At 35.1% G+C, this 25129-nt stretch overlaps 1 protein-coding gene across 2 annotated transcripts in view; it reads right to left on the bottom strand.

The window, feature by feature from the left end:
- DDX4 (DEAD-box helicase 4) overlaps positions 1–25129 on the bottom strand; it is a gene marked incomplete at its 5' end in the record, with an annotated part of 67212 nt that overhangs the window by 33328 nt on the left and 8755 nt on the right. For both annotated transcript variants that reach the window (XM_082651644.1, XM_082651645.1), the window contains 4 exons: positions 2667–2717; positions 4978–5055; positions 7914–7991; positions 24924–24984. In XM_082651644.1, the coding sequence (XP_082507770.1) occupies positions 2667–2717; positions 4978–5055; positions 7914–7991; positions 24924–24984 (268 nt within the window). The remainder of the gene's footprint in view (positions 1–2666; positions 2718–4977; positions 5056–7913; positions 7992–24923; positions 24985–25129) is intronic.

Here is a 25129-nt window from a genome sequence, read left to right as displayed (position 1 = left end):
CCTCACAAAAACCTTACGAGGTGGGTATTATCCTCAAATTATAAACAAAGAAAAAGAAATGCAGAATTTTTTAAGATAATACAACTGACAGGAGGAGCATCTGGGTCTCAAATCCAAGGTGTCTGAGCTCCTTATCGCCATACTATACCAGCTATGGGACATGAGATTGCAGAGAAAATAACCACAGAACACTCTATACATCTGTGTGCAGAGAAAAAGCTTCTATAATGATAGCAAAACCTGCTCCTGGGCTTGCCAACAACTGTGAGAGTGAAAGAAATTTTTAGGAATATACACAGTTTTTTAGTATAGGGGAACTAAAACTGAGAATAGAAGTAAATAAGGAAAGGAAGGGTGGGGGGGGAGGGATACACAAGAGGGAAGAGATATGGGAACATATGTATAACTGATTCACTTTGTTATAAAGCAGAAACTAACACACCATTGTAAAGCAATTATACTCCAATAAAGATGTTAAAAAAAAAAGAAGTAAATAGATCAAAGGAAGAAAGTAGACCATTTTGGAGGAGAGAAGTTCTCTCAAGTGCTGTGAGAAATTGGAATTTGTGCTCAAAAGCACTCTGGCTCATCACTAAAGAGTCAACTGGGGAGGAAGGAATGTCTTTGGTGAGTAGAAATGATCTTGAATACTAATTAAAAGTTGGAAAACTAGGACAAGGAGAAATGGAAAAGGATAAAAATGGTGATGTTTTTCTTCTCTCAAATATTAGCTGTATGTTACATATGTTTTCATTAAAAGAGGATAGGAGAAAAAGCAGACAAAAGCAGGGAGAATGAGACAGAGTAGTTTGGAGAAGCAGTCTTAACTGATATATTAAAACCCCACCATGTTCCAAAAGGGTTTTAAGGTGATCAGGTCTAGGTTTGGTTTTGATTTTGAGAATCACAGTTAAGATCAAGTTTCAAAAAAAAGAAAAAAAAAAGATCAAGTTTCAAATATTTAATGAAGATAGATGACATTTACTGGTTACCATGAATGTGTCTGGGACTAAGCTTCGTGCTTTTACACACATTCTCATTTAGTGTGCCTATCAAGCTACAAAATGAATGGTCTCCATTCTACAGAAGAGGAAATTGTGGCTCCGAGAAATTAAGCAACTCGTTCTATGTTATTCAACTAGCAGATAGCAGAGCAGGGACATGAAACAAAGTTTGGAACTCCAAAGTGTATTATGTTATAAAGATTCCATAGATCAGTGGTTACCAAACAAAAGAGGCATCAGAGTCACCAGGGATGCTTTTTAAATACAGGTTCCAGGGCCTCACCCAAATCTACTCAACCAGGCTCTCCTGGAAGAGTAATGTTAATTATTGTAGTCTACCTTATGGTAACATTACTCTATTCTCATCATTCTCTGTATTCCTCCAAACCAGAGTGTCAGTACCTTTGACAGAAATGTCTTTGATTTCAGCAGTGATCCACAGTCTCATGAATCTGAATAAAGACCTATATGTCTCAAACTATATTTATATATGAAACTGGAATTCTGATTCGTTTTTTTTTTTCAGAGTGGCTAAAACCATTTTATTTTCCAACCAGTGATGTGATATAATTTTTATACGTACTCACCAGCATTTGATGTTGTCACTATACTTTAATTTTAGTTATTCTCTGATATCTCATTATGGTCTTAATTTGCATTTCCCTAATGGCTAATGATGTTGAGCATCTTTTCATGTGCTTCTTTGCCATGTGTATATTCTCTTCCATGAAATGTCTGTTCCTGTCTTCTGCCTATTTTCTAGTTGGATTTTTTCAAGTTGTTTGGAGGGTTCTTTGTATATTATAGATACAAGTCATTTGTCTCATATGGGATTTTCACATATGTTTTCCCACTGTGTAATTTTAGTTTTCATCCACTTAAAAGGATCTTCTATGAAGCATTTTTAACTCATTTTGATGAGATTCAATTTATCAGTTTTTGCTTTTATTGATCATACTTGCAGTGTCAAGTCTAAGAATTATTCACCTAGTTCTAGATGCCAAAGATTTTCTATTTTTTTTTCTAAAAATGTCCTGCTTTTACATTTAAGATTATGATCCACTTTGACTTAATTTTTATGTAAGGTGTGGAGGTTTAGGTTAAGGTTCATTTTTTGTTTGTTTTTGTTGAGGGATGTCCAACTGTTTCAGTACCATTTTTTGAAAAGTCTATTCTTCCTTGATAGCTTTTGCACTGCTGTCAAAAACAAGTAAAATGTATTTATGTCAGTCTATTTCTGGGTTCTCTATTCCATTCCATTGATCTATGTATCTACCCTCCATCATTACTGCAAAATCTTGAAATTGGGTAGATTAATTCCTCCCATTTTAATCTTCCTTCACAAATTGTTTTAGTTATTCTTTTTTTTTTTTTACATCTTTATTGAAATTCTGATTCTTGACTTGCTCTTTCTACTATCCTCTTTTTCTTAAGGAAGCACAGCATTCAAAAGTTGCACTTTATAGATTAATTAAGGCAGGTGACAATAGGCCAAATTAGGATGGCTGAACTCTTGGTTAAGGCTCTGGCTATAGCTGCTTTATAAAATGGGTTTAAATAAAATAGAACTGGAACAGACTAAGATAATTAATCTTAGTTTCTCTTTAGCATGTACTCTGGACACTAAATTCTTAAAGTCACTACAAAAAACAATGAACTTACCTCTCCAGAAACCAGAGCTATCACCTTCTTCAAACTTGTTATTTGAAAAACCTACAAAAAATATAAAATTAAACTTGCACATTTCTGAAAACAACAATTACCTATACCTTTGTAGAAGAAAGAAAGAAAGAGAGAAAGAAAGAGAAACATAGAAACAAAGAAACACTCTCTTTACAGGGACTTCTAGTCTTGATGCCCCTTTAAAACAGTATAAACCACATACAACTGTATATATAAATAGTGAATGAGAATTCATACACATTGTATGACAACTTCTTCCTGTGTCAGTTTATTAAAATACCAGCCAATCTTATATTACCTCAAATGTCACATATTCCTCTATACGTACATGGCTGTGTGTGTGTATTTATATCACTATAACCACTATGTACTTTCTATTCAAAATATAAAAACTTTTTAAACTTTATAAATTAACTTGTAATCTCTTCATCTGCTGGAGGACAATACAACTAAATTATAATTCAATATTCAATAATTTTCCCCTTCTCAATAACAAGGAAATTCTGCCAACTTCTTTTTGTTTATAAAATTTTAAAGAAACAATCTTTCATCAAGCTCTGCTTTCAAATTTCTCATTTAATAAAAACTTGTATCTCCAGATTTATGCATCTCTGGAGCATATAGATATATCTCTAAAATTCATTTTAAAAGCATCCATCAAAACATTTCATAAAATTTTAAAAATTTGAGTCTTGATAAAATGATCTTTACTGCAGAGATACTCAGGGAATAATGTAAGTTAAAACTAATGTCAGGGCTTCCCTGGTGGCGCAGTGGTTGAGAGTCCTCCTGCTGATGCAGGGGACACGGGTTCATGCCCCAGTCCGGGAACATCTCACATGCCACGGAGCGGCTGGGCCCGTGAGCCATGGCCGCTGAGCCTGCGCGTCTGGAGCCTGTGCTCCGCAGCGGGAGGGGCCACAACAGTGAGAGGCCCACATGTCGCAAAAAAAAAACAAAAAACTAATGTCAATATGCAATGCCTATCAATTAGTATCTAACCTAAATAATAAAATACATTAAATTATGGCTTTGGTACTACAGAGACCAATCAGTTACTGTTTGACAGATGTTAAATTTATATGCAGGGACTTCCCTGGTGGCACAGTAGTTAAGAATCCGTCTGCCAATGCAGGGAACACGGGTTCAAGCCCTGGTCAGGGAAGATCCCACATGCCGCGGAGCAACTAAGCCTGTGCGCCACAACTACTGAACCAGTGCTCTAGAGCCCGCGAACCACAATTCCTGAGCCCGTGTGCCACGACTACTGAAGTCCGCACGCCTAGAGCCCATGCTCCGCAATAGAGTAATCCCCGCTCACTGCAACTAGAGAAAGCCTGCGCAGCAATGAAGACCCAACACAGCCAAAAGTAAATAAATAAAAAATAAATTTAAAAATACATATATATGCAAAATGTCTACATATAAAGTCATTTAACATCTCAGGTTCAACAAACCTATGTACCCTCCAGCATTAAACCTCTTGGAAATTTAATACCCAATTAGCATATAAAAAATAAGTACCCTTTGACCTCAATATATGATTGGATGATACTTTTTCCTTGAACAGATACGTAATTTCAAAATAGAGATAATCCCTACAAAAAGACTATATATCACAAAACTTGAATTTTGAGTTATTTTATTCATTTAAATATTTGCAATCTTTGAAGTTGGTTCAGAAAAGGATTACGTTCTACTGCCCTCTACAATTGCCCCTTCCCCTCCATACACCTCTCCCAGAAAAGTCAAGTGCTGGGTCTCCAAAATGCTTGAGAAAGTCTTCCACCTACACACTACTGGTCTTGATCTTAAACTCTTACCTAAGTTCTACTTTACAGTTTTTAAAGTTTTTATGGAAAAAAATGTAATTTCAAAGCTTCTACTGGTTCTTTGCTCAAGTAAAGATGGCGACTCAGATTCACCTTTGGAAGTATAAGATAGATCTCTTGCTTGTGGGAGCAGGGAAAGCAAGTCATGAGTATAGTAGAAAAGAACTGGGGTTCACCTGTGGGGTAAATCAATTTGAAGAGATGTTGCAGCAAGTAGCATGGCTATTAAAAAGAAAAAAAAAAGCGAAATAGAGTAGCAGACACATCCAAAGCAGCATAAGCAGCATAAACTGCTGCTCTAAACTATGACTAGGAAAGTGAAAGCACTCCCTTGTGATCTCCACAAAGTCTTGGGAAAGGCACACACTTTCTATGTATATTAAAGGGAAACAGAATTCAAAGACTATAAAACTTGGGGTCACTTAAGTTTTGATTGTACGATATCATAAGCAGGTTACCTCTGTTTCCAAAACTCCTTCCAACTCTAAAGCCACCCACTGTGGATGTATTCTCTCTTGTATTAGACTCGCCAGGATCTGAAAAAGTTCAGAGAAAGTTAAAAAACTCTTCAACATACAAAATCAAGTGTGCCATCAATAACTAGGAATTAAATGAATCTGTGGGTTAAGGGAACTCCCAAGGACAGGGAGAGAGTAGTACAGGAACTTATAAAGATAAAATACACCTGCAACTTTTTAAAATCATTAAATTACACCAAAGTAAAAACAAATATACTATTGGTGAAATACAACTGTCTACTAGGTGTTATTTTACTAGTGACCTTTAATCAAGAAATTCAACTCTGATTTTCTATATATTGAAACCTCACCCTGATAGCTATTTACATTATACCCCTATGTGAAAGTCATTGCTACTGAAAATTTTACACTGCTGTCCTGTAATTATTCTGTTACTTATTCATTTTTCTAGTACTTCAGTCGCTCTCAGTCTTTCCACTTTTTAAAATTAAAATTAGGAAGGGACTACATAATAAAGAAAAAAATGCCATGAATACCACTCCCCTTTACCTCCCACCCCTCCATAGTATGTCCTCATATCGGCCTTATTAGCTTTATCCCCCACTACATGGCTCTGAACACCCAACATTTTAATTCATAAAACAACTTCCCATATTTTTCCTAGCAAAATTCTTTTCACTCTTCAAAAGCCGGGTTCAAAAGCCACCTCTTCAGTGAAGTCCTCCTTCAGTCCTCCAGCCATAGTCAATCCTTCAGTCACATTCCCACAATACACTATGTGCATCTCTTTTTTTAGCAATATTTCTTTCCATGTGTTTCTCTACCACTAAATTAAGAATTTTGAGGGCAGAGTTGCTATGGCAAGCAGCACAGGTATTTAAAACAAAAACTTAGAACAGACATCCAAAACATCATAAACTGCCACTTCAAACTATCATTGGGATTAACTATCATTATCTTGTGATCCTCATAAACTGTCTTACCTCCATCTGTAATATCCTAGTTCAGAGGAGTTAAGGGATCTGTGAAACTCCTAATGCCAAATGCAAAATTGCATATATGCAACTATCAGTATTTTCATCAGATTCTAAAGAAGTGTGTGATTCAGGAAGTTAAGGCTTTTTAGGCCATACTTCACAGAAGATAAAAAGCTAATCAATATATATGTTAAGCAATTAAGAGTCAATTTCAAAACCATGTGACTAGATATGCAAGTTCTGAGAACAAATATCACAGAGATTGAAAACAGCGAAAATGTTAAATGGATCATTCGGGAAAGGGGTTATACTCATGGGTCTTCTATGAATTTCCAGGATTATATGTAGTATTAAAGATAGCTTTTTTTTCTTTTAATTTTATTGGAGTACAGATGATTTATAATGCATTAGTTTCAGGTGTACAGCAAAGTGATTCAGTTATACATACACATATGTTTATTCTTTTTCAGATTCTTTTCAAAGATAACTTTTTAAAGTATTAACATTTACAAAGAGTTTTGATCAGAAATTTAATGTATTTCAACCTACAACATATGGAATTAACAATTTATAGTAAAGTCTCTCTCAGTGATGGCTTTCTCATTTAAAAAGGCTTTATTCAACAATGTTTAGAAGTCTTCATCAAAAAGTTATAACCCATTCTAAATTAGGATTTTAAAATATATCTAAATATTAAATAGTTCCCTGAGTATAATATTAAGGTATTTGTATTTCTAATCTTAGTAGTAGCAAACAAAACCCACACTTCAACCTCTTAGCACAACTACATGCTCCAAATCATCAACGACTCTTACTTAATATGCAGGCTTAAAAAACAAAATGTATATAGACATATTTAACAAATAAATTATTTCCATTAGTAGCAGAAACATGTCAAAACATAAAAGGTCACATTTATGTTAACTGTATCTAAAAATATTAAATTTTCCAAATGGCAAATGAAATACACGCATCAACCTTTAGTTTCCAATGAATAAAAATATCTAGAAGGATTGACGTTTTTCAAAAAATAATAATAAATTCAAGAATAAGTGTCGTGTATATTTAAAACTGCCAATTAACCCTAGCTTACGGCATCCCATAAAAGAAATAAATTGATTTAAAAATCCATATGACCATTTAATTTGAGGTTCTAATAATAAATATTTTGTTGCACTATAATAAAACATAGTGCAGAATATTTTCAGCATTTTAATATCAAATGGACTGGAGGAAGGTATTTTGCTGGGTCATTATCTGTCAAATCTAGCACTGGTTGTTCTAAAAGTAACAACAAAAAATTCCAATTTTTGGAAAACAACCTCTTAATATTAATGAGTTAACAGAACTGCTTTCCATACTTCCTCTTCTTGAGAAATATAAAACTTAAGAAAGAAGTCCTTCACACCATAATCTTTGGAGCTTTTACAAACATTCCTCCTATGCCAATTGTTGGGAACAATAATCACCAACACCTGAAGAAGCTCTGGGAAGCAACTCTCTTTAACCAATCTATCTAATCAATTTAACTACTGCCTACTATCTTAAAAAAAGTAAAGCAGCGGGCTTCCCTGGTGGCGCAGTGGTTGAGAGTCTGCCTGCCAATGCAGGGGACACGGGTTCATGCCCCGGTCCAGGAGGATCCCACGTGCCGCGGAGCAGCTGGGCCCGTGAGCCATGGCCGCTGGGCCTGCGCGTCCGGAGCCTGTGCTCTGCAGCAGGAGAGGCCGCGGCAGTAAAGAGGCCCGCGTACCGCAAAAAAAAAAAAAGTAAAGCAGCAAAAAATAACAGACATCAAAAAAAAAAACTCATTATCCCAACAAAGTCTACTGTACACTAAGTTATAAAAGATTTTACCTTGCACTAAACAGCCATAAAGGCCTCTATTCATTCCACTATTCAAAACTATCTAACAGAAGATTAGGGAAAGATACTTACCCCTGTTTCCCAAACTCCTCCCAGCGGCAAATCTGCTTCTCATGAAATGATCTCTTCGAGAAGATCCATCATCCATTTCTAAAGCAAATAACATTTGAAGCAAGTCAAAATAACAAAAAAAATACCTTGGTGGTAAGCAAACTTTAAACCTTCTCAAAGTGCCATCCACGTGGCAAAGGAAGAATTTTATATAGCACTAAGAAAGATGAAAAGCCTAGTAGAAAAATGGGCTATGAATAAGCCCATTCTTTCTTTCTCTCCAAAAGAAAGCCCATTCTTTCTTTCTCTCCAAAAGAAAGAAAGAAAAAAAAGCGTCTCTCACTTTCCAAAGAAATTGGAAATCAAAAAAAGGATATAATTTTCTCAACCACAACTGACTGGAAAACAGTTTGCTAATACTGAGACTAATCAAGGACATAGCGAAACAAGCACAAATCATATACAATATTGAAACTATAAACTGGATCAATCTTGATTGATTTTAAAAGAAAATACTTTTTGGAAGTATACTAGTATGATTTTCCCTGTGGATATACTCAGATGGTAACAGATACACACAAAGATGTTTTTATAAGCATTGTCTATAATAGTCAAAAAAAAAATCAAAGGAGAACAGGTAAATTACAGTCATTCACAGAACACTGTGCACATTCACAGAACTAAAAACATTAAAGAAGTTGACATTCAACAATAGAATGTTCATAAAAACTGGCCACATGGAAGGCCAAAATGCAAATTCAACAATTTCAAAAATCAATATCATATACACAAAATTCTCTACTTGCAATGCAATCAATTTGGAAGTTACCAAAAGAAAGACAAATACTGTATATTTTCACTGATATGTGAAATCTAAAAAACAAAACAAGCAAACAAATACACAAAACAGAAAAGAGTAACAGATACAGAAAACAAATAGTGGTTTGCCAGATGGGAGAGGGGTGGGGGAAGGTACGAAATAGGTGAAGGGGATTAAGAGGTACGAACTACCAGTTATAAAATAAATAAGTTACAGGGATGTAATGTATAGCACAGAAAATATAGTCAATGTCTTATATTAACTTTGTATGGTGTGTAACCCAAAAAAAATCAAATCACTGTTATATACCTGAAACTAATATGGTATTATAACTCAAGTATACGTCAATTTAAAAAAATTAGAAATTATTAAATACCAAAAAAACTTGATTAAAATCCTCTTACATTTGGAAATGTATTTCTAAAACACTTCTATATAACATAGTGCAAAGAAAAAAATTACAATGGAACTTTAGAAATACTTAGAATTGTATGATAAAAATGACATATATCAGAACTTAAATTTTTATACAAAAAAAAGGAACTCAAAAAAAAAAAAAGAACTCAAAATTAATGAGCTAAACAGCCATCTCAACTAATAGGAATGTTAGAAAAAGAACAAAATAAATCACATAAAAGTAAAGGAGGAAAAAAATGGTAAGAGCAGAAATTAATGAAATAGGAGAAACAAACATATAATAGCGGCTCAACAAAACCAAAACCTAGCTCTTTAGGAAACCAATAACCCACTTTAGGATGGAGGACACACATAGACTGAAAGTGAGGAGATGGAAAAAAGATATTTCATGCAAATGAAAATGACAAGAAAGTGGGGGTAGCAATACTCATATCAGACAAAATCAACTTTAAAACAAAAGCCATAAAGAAAGCTAAAGAAGGACACTATATAATGATAAAAGGATCAATACAAGAAGAGGATATTACACTCATTAACATATATACAGCCAATGTAGGAGCATCTAAATACATAAAACAAATACTAACAGACATAAAGGGAGAAATGGATGGGAATACAATAATAGTAGGAGACTTTAACACCCCACTGACATCAACGGACAGATCTTCCAGACTGAAAATCAATAAGACAACAGAGGTCCTAAATGACACAATAGAACAATTAGACTTAATTGATATTTTCAGGACATTACGGTCAAAATATATACACACTACACATTCTTTCCAAGCACACGTGGAACATTCTCTAGGTTAGACCCATACCAGGACACAAAACAAGCCTCGATACATTTTAGATGATAGAAATTATTTCAAGCATCTTTTCTGACCACAATGGCATGAAACCAGAAATCAATCACAGAAAGAGAAACAAGAAAAAAATGATTACAAGGAGACTAAACAACATGCTATGACAAAAACCAATGGGTCAACAATGAGATCAAAGAGTAAATTTTAAAAATACCTTGAGACAAATGACAACAAAAACACAAACACACAAAATCTAAGAGGGAAGTTTATTGTGATATAGGCCTTCCTCAAAAAACAAGAAAAACTCTCAAACAAGCAACCTAACCTACCATCTAAAAGAATTAGAAAAAGAAGAACAAAAACTACAGTCACAAGGAGAGAAATAATATAGATCAAAGAGGAAATAAATAAAACAGAGATTAAAAAAACAACAGAGGGCTTCCCTGGTGGCGCAGTGGTTAAGAGTCCGCCTGCCGATGCAGGGGACACAGGTTCGTGCCCCGGTTCGGGAAGATCCCACATGCCGCGGAGCGGCTGGGCCCGTGAGCCATGGCCGCTGAGCCTGCACGTCCGGAGCGTGTGCTCCGCAATGGGAGAGGCCACAACAGTGAGAGGCCCGTGTACTACAAAAAGAAAAAAAAAAGAAAAAATCAATAAAACCAAGATCTGGTTTTTTTGAAATGATAAAATCAAGAAACCTCTGGCCAGGCTCACCAAGAAGAAGAGACAGAGGACCCAAAATAAACAAAGTAAGAAATGAAAGAGGATAAATACCAACTAACACTGCAGAAATACAAAAAAAAATAAGAGAATACTATAGACTATTATATGCCAACAAATTGGACAACCTAGAAGAAATGGACAAGTTTCTAGAAACATACAGCCCACCAAAACTGAATCAAGACAAAACAGATAATTTGAACAGACTGATCACTGTAAGTGAAATAGAAACTGTAATTTAAAAACTCCCTGCAAACAAAAGTCCAGGACTGGATGGCTTCACTGGAGAATTCTATCAAACATACAAAGAAGAACTTGTACCAATCTTTCTTGAACTCTTCCAAAAGACTGAGAAGAGGGAATACTCCCAAAGTGATTTTATGAAGCCACCATCACCCTGATACCAGACAAAGACACTACCAAAAAAGAAAATTATAGGCTAGTACCTTTGACAAATATAGATGCAAAAATTCTCAACAAAATATTAGCAAACCGAATCCAAACAACACATAAGAAGGATCATACACCATGATCAAGCTGGATTCATCCCAGGGTCACAAGAATGGTTCAACACATACAAAATCAATGTGACATACCACATCAACAAAACAAAAGACAAAAACCACATGATCATCTCAATAGACTCAGGAAAAGCATTTGATAAAATTCAACACCCATTCATGATAAAAAAAACTCTTACCAAAGTGGGTATGGAGGGAACATACCTAAGCATAACAAAAGCAATTTATGACAAACCCACAGCCAACATAATACTCAACAGTGAAAAACAACACCTTCACGCTAAAATTTGGAACAGGACAAGTATGCCCACTCTCACCACTTCCATTCAACATAGTATTGAAAGTCCTAGCCACAGCAATCAGACAAGAAAAAGAAATAAAAGATATCCAAATTGGAAAGGGAGAGGTAACACTGTCATTATATGCAGATGACATAATATATATAGAACACCCTAAAGACTCCACACAAAAACTACTAGAACTGATAAACAAATTCAGCAAAGTAGCAGAACAAGATTAACATACATAAATCTGTTGCATTTCTCTACACTAACAATGAAATACCAGAAAGGGAAAGTTTAAAAAAAAAAATCCCTTTTCAAATCACATCAAAAACTCCTAAAAGAGAACACAGGCAAAACATTCTCTGAAATAATCTTACCAATGTTTTCTTAGATCACTCTCCCAAGTCAATAGAAATAAAAGCAAAAATAAGCAAATGGGACCTAATCAAACTTACAAGCTTTTGCACAGCAAAGGAAACCGTAAACAAAATGAAAAGACAACCTATGGACTGGGAGAAAATATTTGCTGATGATGTGAACGACCAGGGATTAATTTTCAAACAGCTCATACAAACAACTCAATAACAAACAACCCAATAAAAAAATGAGCAGAACACCTAAATAGACATTTCTCCAAAGAAGACATACAGATGGCCAATAGGCACATGAAAAGATGCTCAACATTGCTAATTATCTGAGAAATGCAAATCAAAACTATAATGAGGCATCACCTCACATGGGTCAGAATGGCCATCATTTAGAAGTTTACAAATAATAAATGCTGGAGAGGGTGTGGAGAAAAGGGAACCCTCCTATACTGCTGGTGGGAATGTAAACTGGTGCAGCCATTCTGGAAAACAGTATGGAGGTTCCTTAAAAAACTAAAAATAAAGTTACCATATGATCCAGCAATCTCACTCCTGGGCATATATCTGGAGAAAACTCTAATTCAAAATGATACATACACCCCAATGTTCATAGCAGCACTATTTACAATAGCCAAGACTTGGAAGCAACCTAAATGTCCATCAACAGATGAATGGATAAAGAAGATGTGGCATATATGTACAATGGAATACTGCTCAGTCATAAAAAAGACTGAAATAATGCCATCTGCAGCAACATGGATGGACCCAGAGATTATCATACTAAGTGAAGTCAGAAAAAGAAAGACAAATATCATATGATATCCCTTATATGTGAAATCTTAAAAAAATGATACAAATGAACTTATTTAAAAAACAGAAACAGACTCACAGACATAAAAACAAATTTATGGTTACCAAAGGGAAAAGGGGAGGGAGGGATAAATTAGGAGTTTGGGATTAGCAGATACAAACTACTGTATATAAAATAGACAACAAGGTCCTAGTGTATAACACAGGGAACTATATTCAGGATCTTGTAATAAACTATAATGGAAAAGAATCTGAAAAGAACATATGTATGTATATATATGTATAACTGAATCACTTTGCTGTATACCAGAAACTAACACAACATTTAAGTCAACTATACTTCAATTAAAAAAAAATTTTTTTTAAAGAAACCAATAAAGACTTGCCAGAGTGACAAATCACTAGAAGTCTGATGGAGGCAAGGGGAAGGGAAAGAAAGAAAAGACATAACTGAACAGTATTTGGAATTTTTTTAAAAAGGAAATAACCTCAAAAACAGCGAGAGGTGCTGTTAAATGGATATAAGGTTTCAATTATGTAAGATAAAAAAGTTTCTAGAGTTCTGCTGAACACTGTGCTTGTAGTTAACAGTAATACTGTACACTTAAAAGTTTAAGAGAATAACTCTCATGTTATATGCTTTTTACCACAATAAAATAAAAATTACCATGAACGACTTCATACTACTAAATTTAAAACTTAAACAGAAAAGTTCCAAGAAAATTAACTCATCAAAACAGACTCAAGAAGCAATAAAAACAAACAAAATTGTCCTAAGAAACTGAACCAGTACTTAAATCTCTGCATCACACCTAAATGTAGTTTCACAGGTGAATTCTACCAAACTCTCAAAGAACAAATCATTCCAATGTCATACAAGTCCACCAGAAAATAGAAAGAGGAATTATACCCCAACTCATTCCACAAGGCCATCGTAATTTTGATATGACAAGACAGAAGAAAATTATAAACCCCTCTTACTCATAAGTAGATACAAAATCTCAAAAACACATATTAGCGAATCAAGCCCAACAGTAACTGAACAGATAAAACACTATGACCAAGTTGGGTTTATTCCAATATGCAAGGGTATTTTAACATCAGAACATCTAAAAAGGTAATTAACAACCTTAACAGATTAGAAAAGAAAAAACTAATTATCCCCACAGATTAAAGTAAATAATACAATTCAACACCATTCACGACTGAAAACATATACTTAGCAAACAAGGAAAAAAAGAGATGTTCATGGCAGCTTTGTTCATAACAATAAAAAAGGAAACAACTCAAATGTGCACCAAGAAATGAATTAAAATATGTGGTATATAGTCACACAACAGAGTTTTACATACACTGTGTTCTATATTACATAGTATTATATATATGATAGATTCACACAGCAGATTATAATTATAAATGAACTACAAGAACTGGCAACACAGATAAAGAATAAAGAAAGAACACTGAGTGAAAAATCCAAATTGCGGAACAAAAACTATTTATGGTACAGCACCATTTTTGTAAAACTTAAAGAAGCAAACTTAAATATAGTGTTTGGGGAGACATACGTATGTGATAAAGCTTTTTTTTGAAAAGGAAGGGAAAGAAACAACGCAGGATGTGGACTGGACAACAGAACAGGAAAATAATACATAAACAATATAACAATATTAGCAGTGTTCTTAAAAATGGGTGGTAGTTCAAAACATTTATGAAGCTTTATAATTTGCAAATGTGACATTTTTAATATAGTAGGTATTTCTTTTTATGAAAAGTCCTTCAATAAAGGTTCTATCAATAAAATAAAGTCACAAGGTAACAATTATTCTTTGAATTCTTACTGTCACTAGTTGCCACATATTAGGGTAAAAAAAACCTTTCAAAAATAAAAAATGCTAAAAGACATTTAAGTCACATATCCCTCCTCTGTACATTCCTCCTCTAGCTATATTCTGGTATCACAATTCATACTAGTTTCCTTCTCTCTTGATCAGGCTAAACATTTCATCAAGCAACCTAAAGGCTTCTGAGTTCCAGGTGGTAGTAAATAGGTAAAGCTCAGATGCTCTCAGATGACGGAAAGCTCAAAGCCAACTTAAGAAGATCTATTCAAAAATCTAACTGCTCCAACATTCAAGGGACTCCTCATGAAGGAAGTACCAATTTCAGCATCACAGTAAGAAGTAGCTTTGCTTTTGGTAAAGAGAAAAGGGAAGGGGACATTACAAGGACAAGAACATTCCAGGCAAGGACACAGCCAGAAAAATTAACAATTTTCCAAACACTAGTTTCTGATGTTTGCGAGGCTCTCCCCAAATATACAAGATGAGAATAGCCATGCCTTAGCTGGCTCAAATTTTAAAGCTATGCTGTATAATACAGTAGTGCCTAGCCACATGTGACTATTTAACTTCAAAATTAATTAAAATTAAATAGAATCAAAAATTCAGTTACTCGGTTGCACAAGTCATGTTAGTCATGTTTCAAGTGCTCAACAATCAAATATAAATTGTAGTTCAACAGCCAAATGCAGTACAACTAGAGAATATCTGCATCCTTGCAGAAAGTCCTAATGAACAGCACTGGTCTAAGACTGGTAGTTCCCAAGCTATATCACTAAGACATAAATGGAAAAAGGAATAAAGTACTCACTCATTCTCTATAGTGAATCAACATATAAAGCAAATGTTGCAATGGTACTCAAATACATAAGAAAGTAACTTGTGTATAAGAAATGGCAAGCCCTTAAGAGTCAACAGGAAATGTTTTAGGCTCAAGAAACAGACTAACATACCTTTCAATCAACTAAAGTTTCTGTATACTCTTCCCAAGATTTCCTGTCTCTGTTAGAAATCAGAATAGTAGTTACTCCTGACAGAGGGATTGTACCTTGAAGGGAGACACAGGAGGGCTTCTAGGGTTCTCCTATAATGCATTGTTTCTTGATCTGGGTGCTGGTTACAAGGGAGTGACCTGTACATTTATGATATGTATATTACTCAATTAAAAATACTGAATCTGTGTGTACACTATGCTTCAATAAAAAAAAATTATTTAGTCAAGAAGAACCTGGCCTGGCCTAGACACTTCTGTGGACAAATTCTACTAAACTTATAAAAAGCAGGTAATTTCCATGTTCCAGAGCTTATTTTTCTTTTAAATGAAAAGCCTGAAAACAGAATCAAATGAGAACAACTTAAAGAAAACTACAGGTCAATCTTTTTTCTTTTTTTTTTGCGGTACGCGGGCCTCTCACTGTTGTGGCCTCTCCCATCGCGGAGCACAGGCTCCGGACGCGCAGGCTCAGCAGCCATGGCTCACAGGCTTAGCCGCTCCGCGGCATGTGGGATCTTCCCGGACCGGGGCACGAACCCACGTGCCCTGCATCGGCAGGCAGACTCTCAACCACTGCACCACCAGAGAAGCCCCAGGCCAATCTTATATAATTCAAAAAGTGCTAAATAAAACACCTAATTTCATCCAATACTGCAATAAAATAACTATATTTATCCAAGGAATGAATTTATCCTAGAAACTTATCCTAGGAACACAAAGTTAGTTCAAGTTAAAAAAAAAAATCCAATTGATATAACCACTATGGAGAACAGTATGGAGATGCCTTAAAAAACTAAAAATAGAACTACCATATGACCCAACAATCCCAACACTGGGCATATACCCAGAGAAAACCATAACTCAAAAAGACACATGCACCCTAATGTTCACTGCAGCACTATCAGCAACAGCCAAGACATGGAAGCAACCTAAATGTCCATCAACAGAGGAATGGATAAAGAAGATGTGGTACATATATATATAATGGAATATTACTCAGCCGTAAAAAGGAATGAAATGGGGTCATCTGTACAGACACGGATGGACCTAGAGACTGTCACACAGAGTGAAGTAAGTCAGAAAGAGAAAAACAAATATCGTATATTAACACATATATGTGGAATCTGAAAAAACTGGTATAGACGATCTTATTTACAAAGCAGAAATAGAGACACAGATGTAGAGAACAAACATACAGATACCAAGGGGGAAAGGGGGAGGTGGGATGAATTGGGAGATGGGGATTGACATATATACACTATTGATACTATGTATAAAATAGATAACGAATGAGAACCTACTATGTAGCACAGGGAACTCTACTCAGTGCTCTGTGGTGACCTAAATGAGAAGAAAATCCAAGAAAGAGGGGATATATGTACACATATCGCTGATTCACTCTGCTGTACAATATAAACTAACACAATATTGTAAAGCAACTATACTCCAATAAATAAATAAAATCTAAATAAATTAATTTAAAAAATAAAATAGAAAATCCATTTATTTCCCTACACTAACATATTTAAAGAAGAAAAACAACAGAAATCAGTAATTCCAAAAAAAAAAAAAAGCACTGGCTAACTTTCAACTGCCATTCCTGAACAAAACTAATAGTCAAGCAGAAAGGAAAGAAACTTCCTTGGCATGACTGAAAAAAAAATTAACAGAAGCCTAAAGCAAACATTACACTTTAATTATAAAAAATGTGGTGCATTCCCACTGAAATGAGGAAAAGCCTAAATGCTTGTTACTTCTACTACTATTCAATGAATGGTAGATTTGTCCAGTGCTTCAAGACAAAAAAAAAAAAAAAAAGAATAAAATTGCATGAGATGAATCTGCATCAGACATCATGAGGGAAGAGACAGAATGCTTAACAGATGGTGCCAGGAAAACTGGGTTACCATATGCAGATAAAATGATCTCTATTTCACACCACATTCAAAAGGATGGATTCAACTGTACACTTAAAAATTGTTAAGATGAGAGAGCTTATTCAACTTGATAAAGTATAGCTAAAAAAACCCTATAGCTAACATCATACTTAATAATGAGAAACTCAAAAGTTTTCCCACTAATATCAGGTATAAAGCAAGGATGTGCCCTCTCATCACTCCTTTTCAACATCATACTGGAAGTTCTATCTAAAAAGTATACATATTGGGAAGGAAGACATACAACATAAAACTGTTTTTTCACAAATGACATGATCACCAATGTAGACAACCCAAAAGAACTGACAAAAAAACCTCCTGGAATTAACGTGCAATTTCAGCAAGGTTGGAGGATACAAGGTTATTACACAAAAGTTAACTGCATTCCTACACACCAGCAATGAACAAGTAGAATTTGAAATTAAAAACACATTACCATTTACATTAACACCCCAAAAAATGAAACTGTTGGGTATAAACCTAACAAAATATGTAGATCTATATGTGGGAAACTATAAAACTCTGGTTAATGAAATCAAAGAAAAACTAAATAGACTGAGAGATAATTCCACATTCATGGATAGGAAGACTCCATATTGTCAAGATGTCAGTTCTTCCCAACTTGATCTATAAGTTCAACATCAATCAAAATTGCAGCAAGTTATATATTTTGTGGATATCAACAACTGATTTTAAAGTTTATATGGAAAGACAAAAGACCCAGAATAGCCACCACAATATTGAAGGAGAACAAAGTTGGAGGTCTGACACTACCCAACTTTAAGACTTACTATAAAGCTATAGTAACCAGGCCAGTGTGGTATTAGCAAAATAACAAATAGATCAATGGAACAGAACAGAGAGCCTAGAAATAGACCCATATTAATATAGTCAACTGATCTTTGACAAAAGAGCAAAGGCAATAAAATGGAGCAAAGAAAATCTTTTCAACAAAAGGTGCTGGAACAACTGGACATCCACATGGTATAAAAAAAAGAAAAAAGGAATCTAGGGCTTCTCTGGTGGCGCAGTGGTTGAGAGTCCGCCTGCCGATGCAGGGGACACAGGTTCGTGCCCCGGTTCAGGAAGATCCCACATGCCGTTGAGCGGCTGGGCCCGTGAGCCATGGCCGCTGAGCCTGCGTGTCCGGAGCCTGTGCTCCGCGATGGGAGAGGCCACAACAGTGAGAGGCCCGCGTACCGCAAAAAAAAAAAAAAAAAAAAAAAAAAAAAGAATCTAGAGCAGACCTTACACCCTTCACAAAAATTAACTAAAAATGGATCACAGACCTAAATGTAAATGCAAAACTATAGAACTCCTAGAATATAACAGGAGAAAATCTAGATGACCTTGAGAATGGCAATGGCTTTTTAGACACAACACCAAAGGCATAATCCATTAAAGAAATAATTGATAAGCTGGACTTCACTAAAATTAAAAACTTCTCTGTGAAAGATAATGTCAAGTAAATGAAAAGACAAGCCACACACTGGGAGAAGATATTTGCAAAAGACATATCTGATAAAAGACTGTTATCCAAAATAAACAACTCTTAAAATTCAACAATAAGAAAACCCAATTAAAAAATGGGTCAAAGACCTTAACAGTCACCTCATCAAAGAAGAATATAGGGCAAATAAGCATATGGAAAGATGCTCCACATGACAGGACATCAGAGAAATGCAAATTAAAACAATAAGATGCCACTATATACCTATTAGAATGGCCAAAATCAATAACACTGACAATAACAAATGCTGAGGAGTATGTGGAGCAACAAAAACTCTCATTTATTGCTGGTGGGAATGCAAAATGTTACAGACACAATTTGGAAGACAGTCTGGTTGTTTCTTACAAAAATAAACATACTCTTAACCATACCATCCAGCAACTATGCTCCCTGGTATTTATCCAAAGGAGTTGAAAACTTATGTCCACAAAGAAACCTGCACATGGATGTTTCTAACAGTTTTATTCATAACTGCCAAAACTTGGAAGCAACAAAGATGTCCATCAGTAGGTGAATGTTTAAAAAAAAAACAAAAAACCCGTGGTACATTCAGACAATGGAATGTTATTCAGTACTAAAAAAAGAAAAAAGAAAAAAAATAATACCTATCAAGCCATGAAAAGACATGGAGGAAGCTTAAATGCATATTACTAAGTGAAAGGAGCCAATCTGAAAAGGCCGCATACTGTATGATTCCAGCTATACGACCTTCTGGAAAAGGCAGAACTATGGAGACAATAAAAAGATCAGTGGTTGCTAGGAGTTGAAGGAGAGGGCAGGGATGAATGGGTGGAGCATGGAGGATTTTTAGAGCAGTGAAAATATTCTGTATGATACTATAATGGTGGATACATGTCATTACACATTTGTGCAAACCCACAGAATATACAACACAATGAGTGAACCATAATGTAAACTATGGACTTTGGGTAATAATGATGTGCCAACGTAGATTCATCAATTGTAACAAATGTACTACTCTGGTGGGGGAGGTTGGTAGTTGGGGAAGCAGAGCATGCGTCAGGACAGGGGTTTTATGGGAAATCTATACCTTCCCTTTAATTTTGCTGTGACCCTAAAATTGCTCTAAAAAGTAATTTTTAATCATTTTTTACCTTAAAAAATGATTAAGACAGTAAATTTTATGTTACATTTATGTTACCAAGATTTAAAAAAAAAAACCTCCACTATCACTGAAGACCCATGGCCCAAGTTGACGAGAAAAACCCTAACGTCAAAGATTATTTTTTGTGAGCCCTGTATGTACACTCATACTACATATACTATGTCCTGATTTGACACCCAAATAAATATGGCCATCATGAATTTTTTTTTTAAAGTACAGATTTGGATGAATAAAATTTAAACGTGAAAGGTAAAACTCTAAAGATAACTTAGGTGGTTACTTTTTTGACACAGAGGTAGGGAAAAGCATCTTAACTAAAAGTGCAAAAGCAAATCAGAAAGCAAAAAAAAATTAATGGCTTTGAATTAAAATTTTTGATCAGCAAGGAATATCATGGACAAAGTTGACAGATAATAAATGGAAGAAGATATTCACAACGTCTAAATCAGAAAAAAGTGTAAAATCTTGAACATACAAAGAATACCTGCCAATCAACAAGAGGAAGAAAGCAAACCCAATAGAAAAATGGACTAAATATATGATACGCAACTTACAGAAGTGGAAACCCAAAAAGATAACATGCATGCATGTGAAGAGACAGTTAAGCTAATAAATAATCAGATAAGCGAATTTAAAACAGAGATTTTACTATATACCCAATAGGCTGGCTAAAAGCACAAGACTGAATAGTAATGTCAATGGAATATAAGAGCCCTCAGGTCCTACTTATGGGAGTATAGACTGACATAGCTATTCTGGAAAGCAATTATTAAATATTTAATCAAATTAAGTATTTATACACCCCATGACCCTGTAATTCCTCTCCTGAGTCCATTACCCAAAGAATTCTCACTTAGACCCATAAAGGGACATGTAAAAGAATGTTCATCCTTGTGGTGCTGGAGGGGAATAAGAGGTAATTACAGTGTCCATCATGGGGATAGGGAGGATATAAAACTTGGTGATAAAGTATATGAAATACCATACAGTAGTTAGAAATAATGCAATCAATTATCAATTAGGAATATGTCATAAACGTAGTGGTGGGGGGTAAGAAAAAATTATGAGATCTTCAGCACAGTAACATTTTTCTAAGTTAAAATTACAAGCACACAAAAAAATAGGCACACGTAACAACATATCTTTTAAAACACACACACAAAAAGAATGGCTGCTTCAGGGAAGTAGAGGAGTAAGAATTCCCTGACACTTCTAATAGCTAGTCTAGGAAGAATTCAAATCATTCAAAAATGGGTAAAAAAGAAATCAGCAAAGGCAGCACAGGATCTGTTCAATACAACAAGGAAAGAGAGAGGAGGGAAGGATGAAACAAGAAATGAGAGCTTAAAAGACTTAAATCCTCTAGAAAAGCACATGATTCCTCTCTAAGAAAACTGCTCTCCCCAACAAAACAGCCTAGCCCTGGTCCAATCACTTAAGAGTAGAACCCATCAGTCAAGAAGCTGTGTCCAGGCACAGGGGTGAGTTTTTAATGTTCCACTCTTAAATACAAAAAGGCAGGCAAGGATCACCAGACTTCTGAAGAAAGTCACCTACATGAAACAAAACAAACACAGGGAAAAGAAGTCTAAGAACCAGCACAGGGAACAGAAATAACATTCAAATGAAATTATAATAATCCTCAGAGAAAAAAATAAGAAAATAAGTAAAGGGTATGAATTTCAGATTTAAAAGGCCCACTCACTAAGTGTCTATATAGACTAAGTGTATAATAAATAAAAAGTTCCACATCAAGTTACACAATCATAAAATTTTCAGAATACAGAAGACAAAGTAAGATCCTAAAAGCTTTAGAAGAGTTTAGAAAAAGTCATATACAAAGGACCAGAACTCATATCAAACTAAGCAGCATCACTAGTATTTCACGTACAATGAAGCAATTATAAAGTTTTGGGGGAAAATTATTTCCAACCTAAAATGTTACTCAAAGTGGGAATCAATCTTCTGTTTTTATGAATCAATTATGAAAGTAAAGATATTTGCAATCTCTCAAATTTCTTTCCCATGCTTCCTTTCCCAAGAAGCTGCAGGAAAATGGGCTCCACTGAAGTGGGGAGGCAGGGGAATCAAGATAGAAAAAACATGGGATTCAGGGAAAAGAAAGGTGACACACGAAAGAGGTGAAGGGTAATTCTTGGGATGAGAGGCTAGAGAGGCAAGTCTATCCTGGAGAGGATAGAGGAATCAAGAAAAAATGAAACTGATAGATCACTGTATACGTCATAGAACCTAACCATGAATATAGTCTGATGCATATCCATGCTTAGAAAGATGTGTTAAAAACTATGAACATAAATAGATATGAATAAATAGCTGTGCTTCTGGCAGAGGGTTTTGAAGTAAATTAGCAATAGAAACACAGATCAAGTAAACAAGGTAATGATTAACTCTAGTAAAAAACAAAACAGAAGACTGAATAATAAAGGAAATGCAACCATAATATATTACATGGTTCACGTATGAATGATATATACACAGCCATGATATAAAAACTGAGTATAGGTTTTTATGCAAAAAGTGTGGTAACTGTTAGGAGAGTGCGAAGGGAAGAAGTGTGAGTGGAGTATACAGGGGAAAGGGGGGGAGCTAAATATTGGTATCGGAGGAGGGTTGGATCCAGGACCCACCACCTAATCCCCTCCACCCACCCCCTACCCCCAAGGATACCAAAATCCCTGGGCGCACAGGTCCCTCATATAAAATGGTGTCATCTTTGCATATAACCTAACATCCTCCACATACTTTAAATGATCTCTAGATTACATATAATACCAAATACAATGTAAATGCTATATAAATAGTTGCCAGTGGAGGGCAAATTCAAGTTTTGCTTTGGGGAACTTTCTGGAATTTTTTTCCAAGTATTTTTCATCCATAGTTGGTTGATTCATGCAGAAATCTAAACAATCAGAGTTGAAAGACTGTCAACAGACACTCATGGTTAAACCTGGGAGCCAAGATTTCACTTCATTTTCTTTCTTTTCACAACTATATTTAAGTTTTTCCACTATTTTTTTTTGCAATAAGAGTATGTAGGTATTAACTTAGTATAGCATTCATTGGCCTAGTATGTATTTCTGTAATAAGGAAATCTATCTTCATGAAAAAAATATTTTACTTATAAAAGAGCTACCAAAGTATTTGTTATCCAGAAGGTGAGCAGGCAATCTATATTTTTCATTATTTGATTTTATATCATTAGCCTGAACATTCAAGATCTAATGCTAAGAAAAGTCCAGGGTTTTAGTTGGTGGCTATTTCAATCTAGTTTACTGATGATTTCACTACAAAGTCACGTTATACCTTAATATACTATAGACCCAAACTTTCATTCCCTTACAAAAATTATCTTTGACACCTCACAGAACAAGGTTTCTCCTGATTACGCAATGATCTATGCATATAGATGTGTTAAGAAGTATAGATTACTTTTACCCAATTTTCTTTTTTGAATACTTCAAGTACACACACATGCATGTGGTTAGCCTTCTGCTGGGGTTTCAGCAGGCATAAATTTCATAAACTTCTGAGAATCTGAATATTCTATATTAAACCGCTGCATTTAAATGTTTACAAAAGACAAATGCATCTTGGTAATAGCAAAAGCATTCCTTCTAAACTCAACTTCCTTCTATCAAGAGAATTACTCTAAGAAAAGAGAGAGAGAGAGAATTACTCTGAAATTAAGGTGAACATGGGAATTAAATTTGCTTTAACCCAATGAACTCTGATTCTCGAACTCCCCTTCACATTTTAGAAACTACCTCTCCACAGGTTTTTTCACTTTGGGACAGGCTTCAGTGAGCCAGTAGCTTCCTAGACTATAAAATGTTTTACTTCATCCACTAATTTTTGATGAGAGAAATGAAACTACCTGGTGTCACCAGGCCCTCTCTTGCATCAGAGTAAGACTTAAAAGTAGTAGTTACTCAAATTCATAGAGACTCACAGTAAATTCACAGTAACTCAAATTCATAGAAAGTAAACAGTGATTGCCAAGAGCTGAGGAGACGAAGTACTGGCGAGTTATTGTTTAATGGGCACGAAGTTTCAGTTTGGGAAGATGAAAAAATTCCAGAGGTAGATGGTGGTGATGGCTGCACAGCAATATGAATGTCCTTAATGTCACTGAACTGTACACTTAAAAATGGTTAATACAGTTAATTTTGTGTTACGTGTATTTTACCACAATAAGAAAAACTGAAGAAAAATAGTAGAAATAGCATTTCAGCCTGCTTTGGACTTCAACAAAATGAAACACTACTGCCATAAGTTTAACTTCCTAGCCCAGGACCTACCACTTCCACCCATCTTCCCATCCACATCAACTTTATAAAATATGTAGGCGAACCAGATGGAAATAAATGGTAGGAGAAAACAACAGCTCCCTTATCTTGATTTGTTTCTCTTATTTGCCTAGGACCTCCCCTAAATTTGTTTTCAGATCCCAAAGAAACTCATATTATCTAGATATGAGTTTGGTTTAAACAGTTATCCTGACAGGTCACCACCACTGCAACCTGCTTCAACACCTTACAGAGTCCAATCTCCTACTGCCTTATATCAGGAACCCTGACAATTCCCTAAGCAGCCTGAAAGCCAAACATGCAACTTCCAGGTCGGGCAAAGGTTTTACAGCAAACCTACTAAATCAAAGGATACACTCTACAGCACTACACTCTCTCCTCTCTCCTTTAGCTGTAAGTGGCCCCCAACCCAAAATATTCAAGTCAGAATGAATTCTCACTAGAAAATTTAGAAAACATCCTCTACAAGACATCTACTAGTCAGCTCCTCATCCACTGGATGAAGCCCTTAACCTAAAAACGGTTTTACATTTTTGCCTTAACACATACCTGACAATGAAGCCAGAGTCCTGTTAAAAGTGTCTCCATTTGCTCCAGAAGAATACCTATCCTGTAAGAAAAAAAAAAGACTAGTTTTCTACTTTGAATAATAAAAATGTGTAATCTATCTCACAAATACTACAAAATTTTAACAACTGGGTTTTGTTCAGAACAAAACAATTACAGAATGTAAGATTTTCTGAGTCACTGCATGG

The sequence above is a fragment of the Grampus griseus genome (genome assembly GCF_964374135.1).
Source record: "Grampus griseus genome assembly, chromosome: 3".
Classification (NCBI taxonomy): domain Eukaryota; kingdom Metazoa; phylum Chordata; class Mammalia; order Artiodactyla; family Delphinidae; genus Grampus; species Grampus griseus.
Note: the sequence above shows the minus strand (reverse complement) of the source record. Positions and strands in the feature narration are given on the sequence as shown.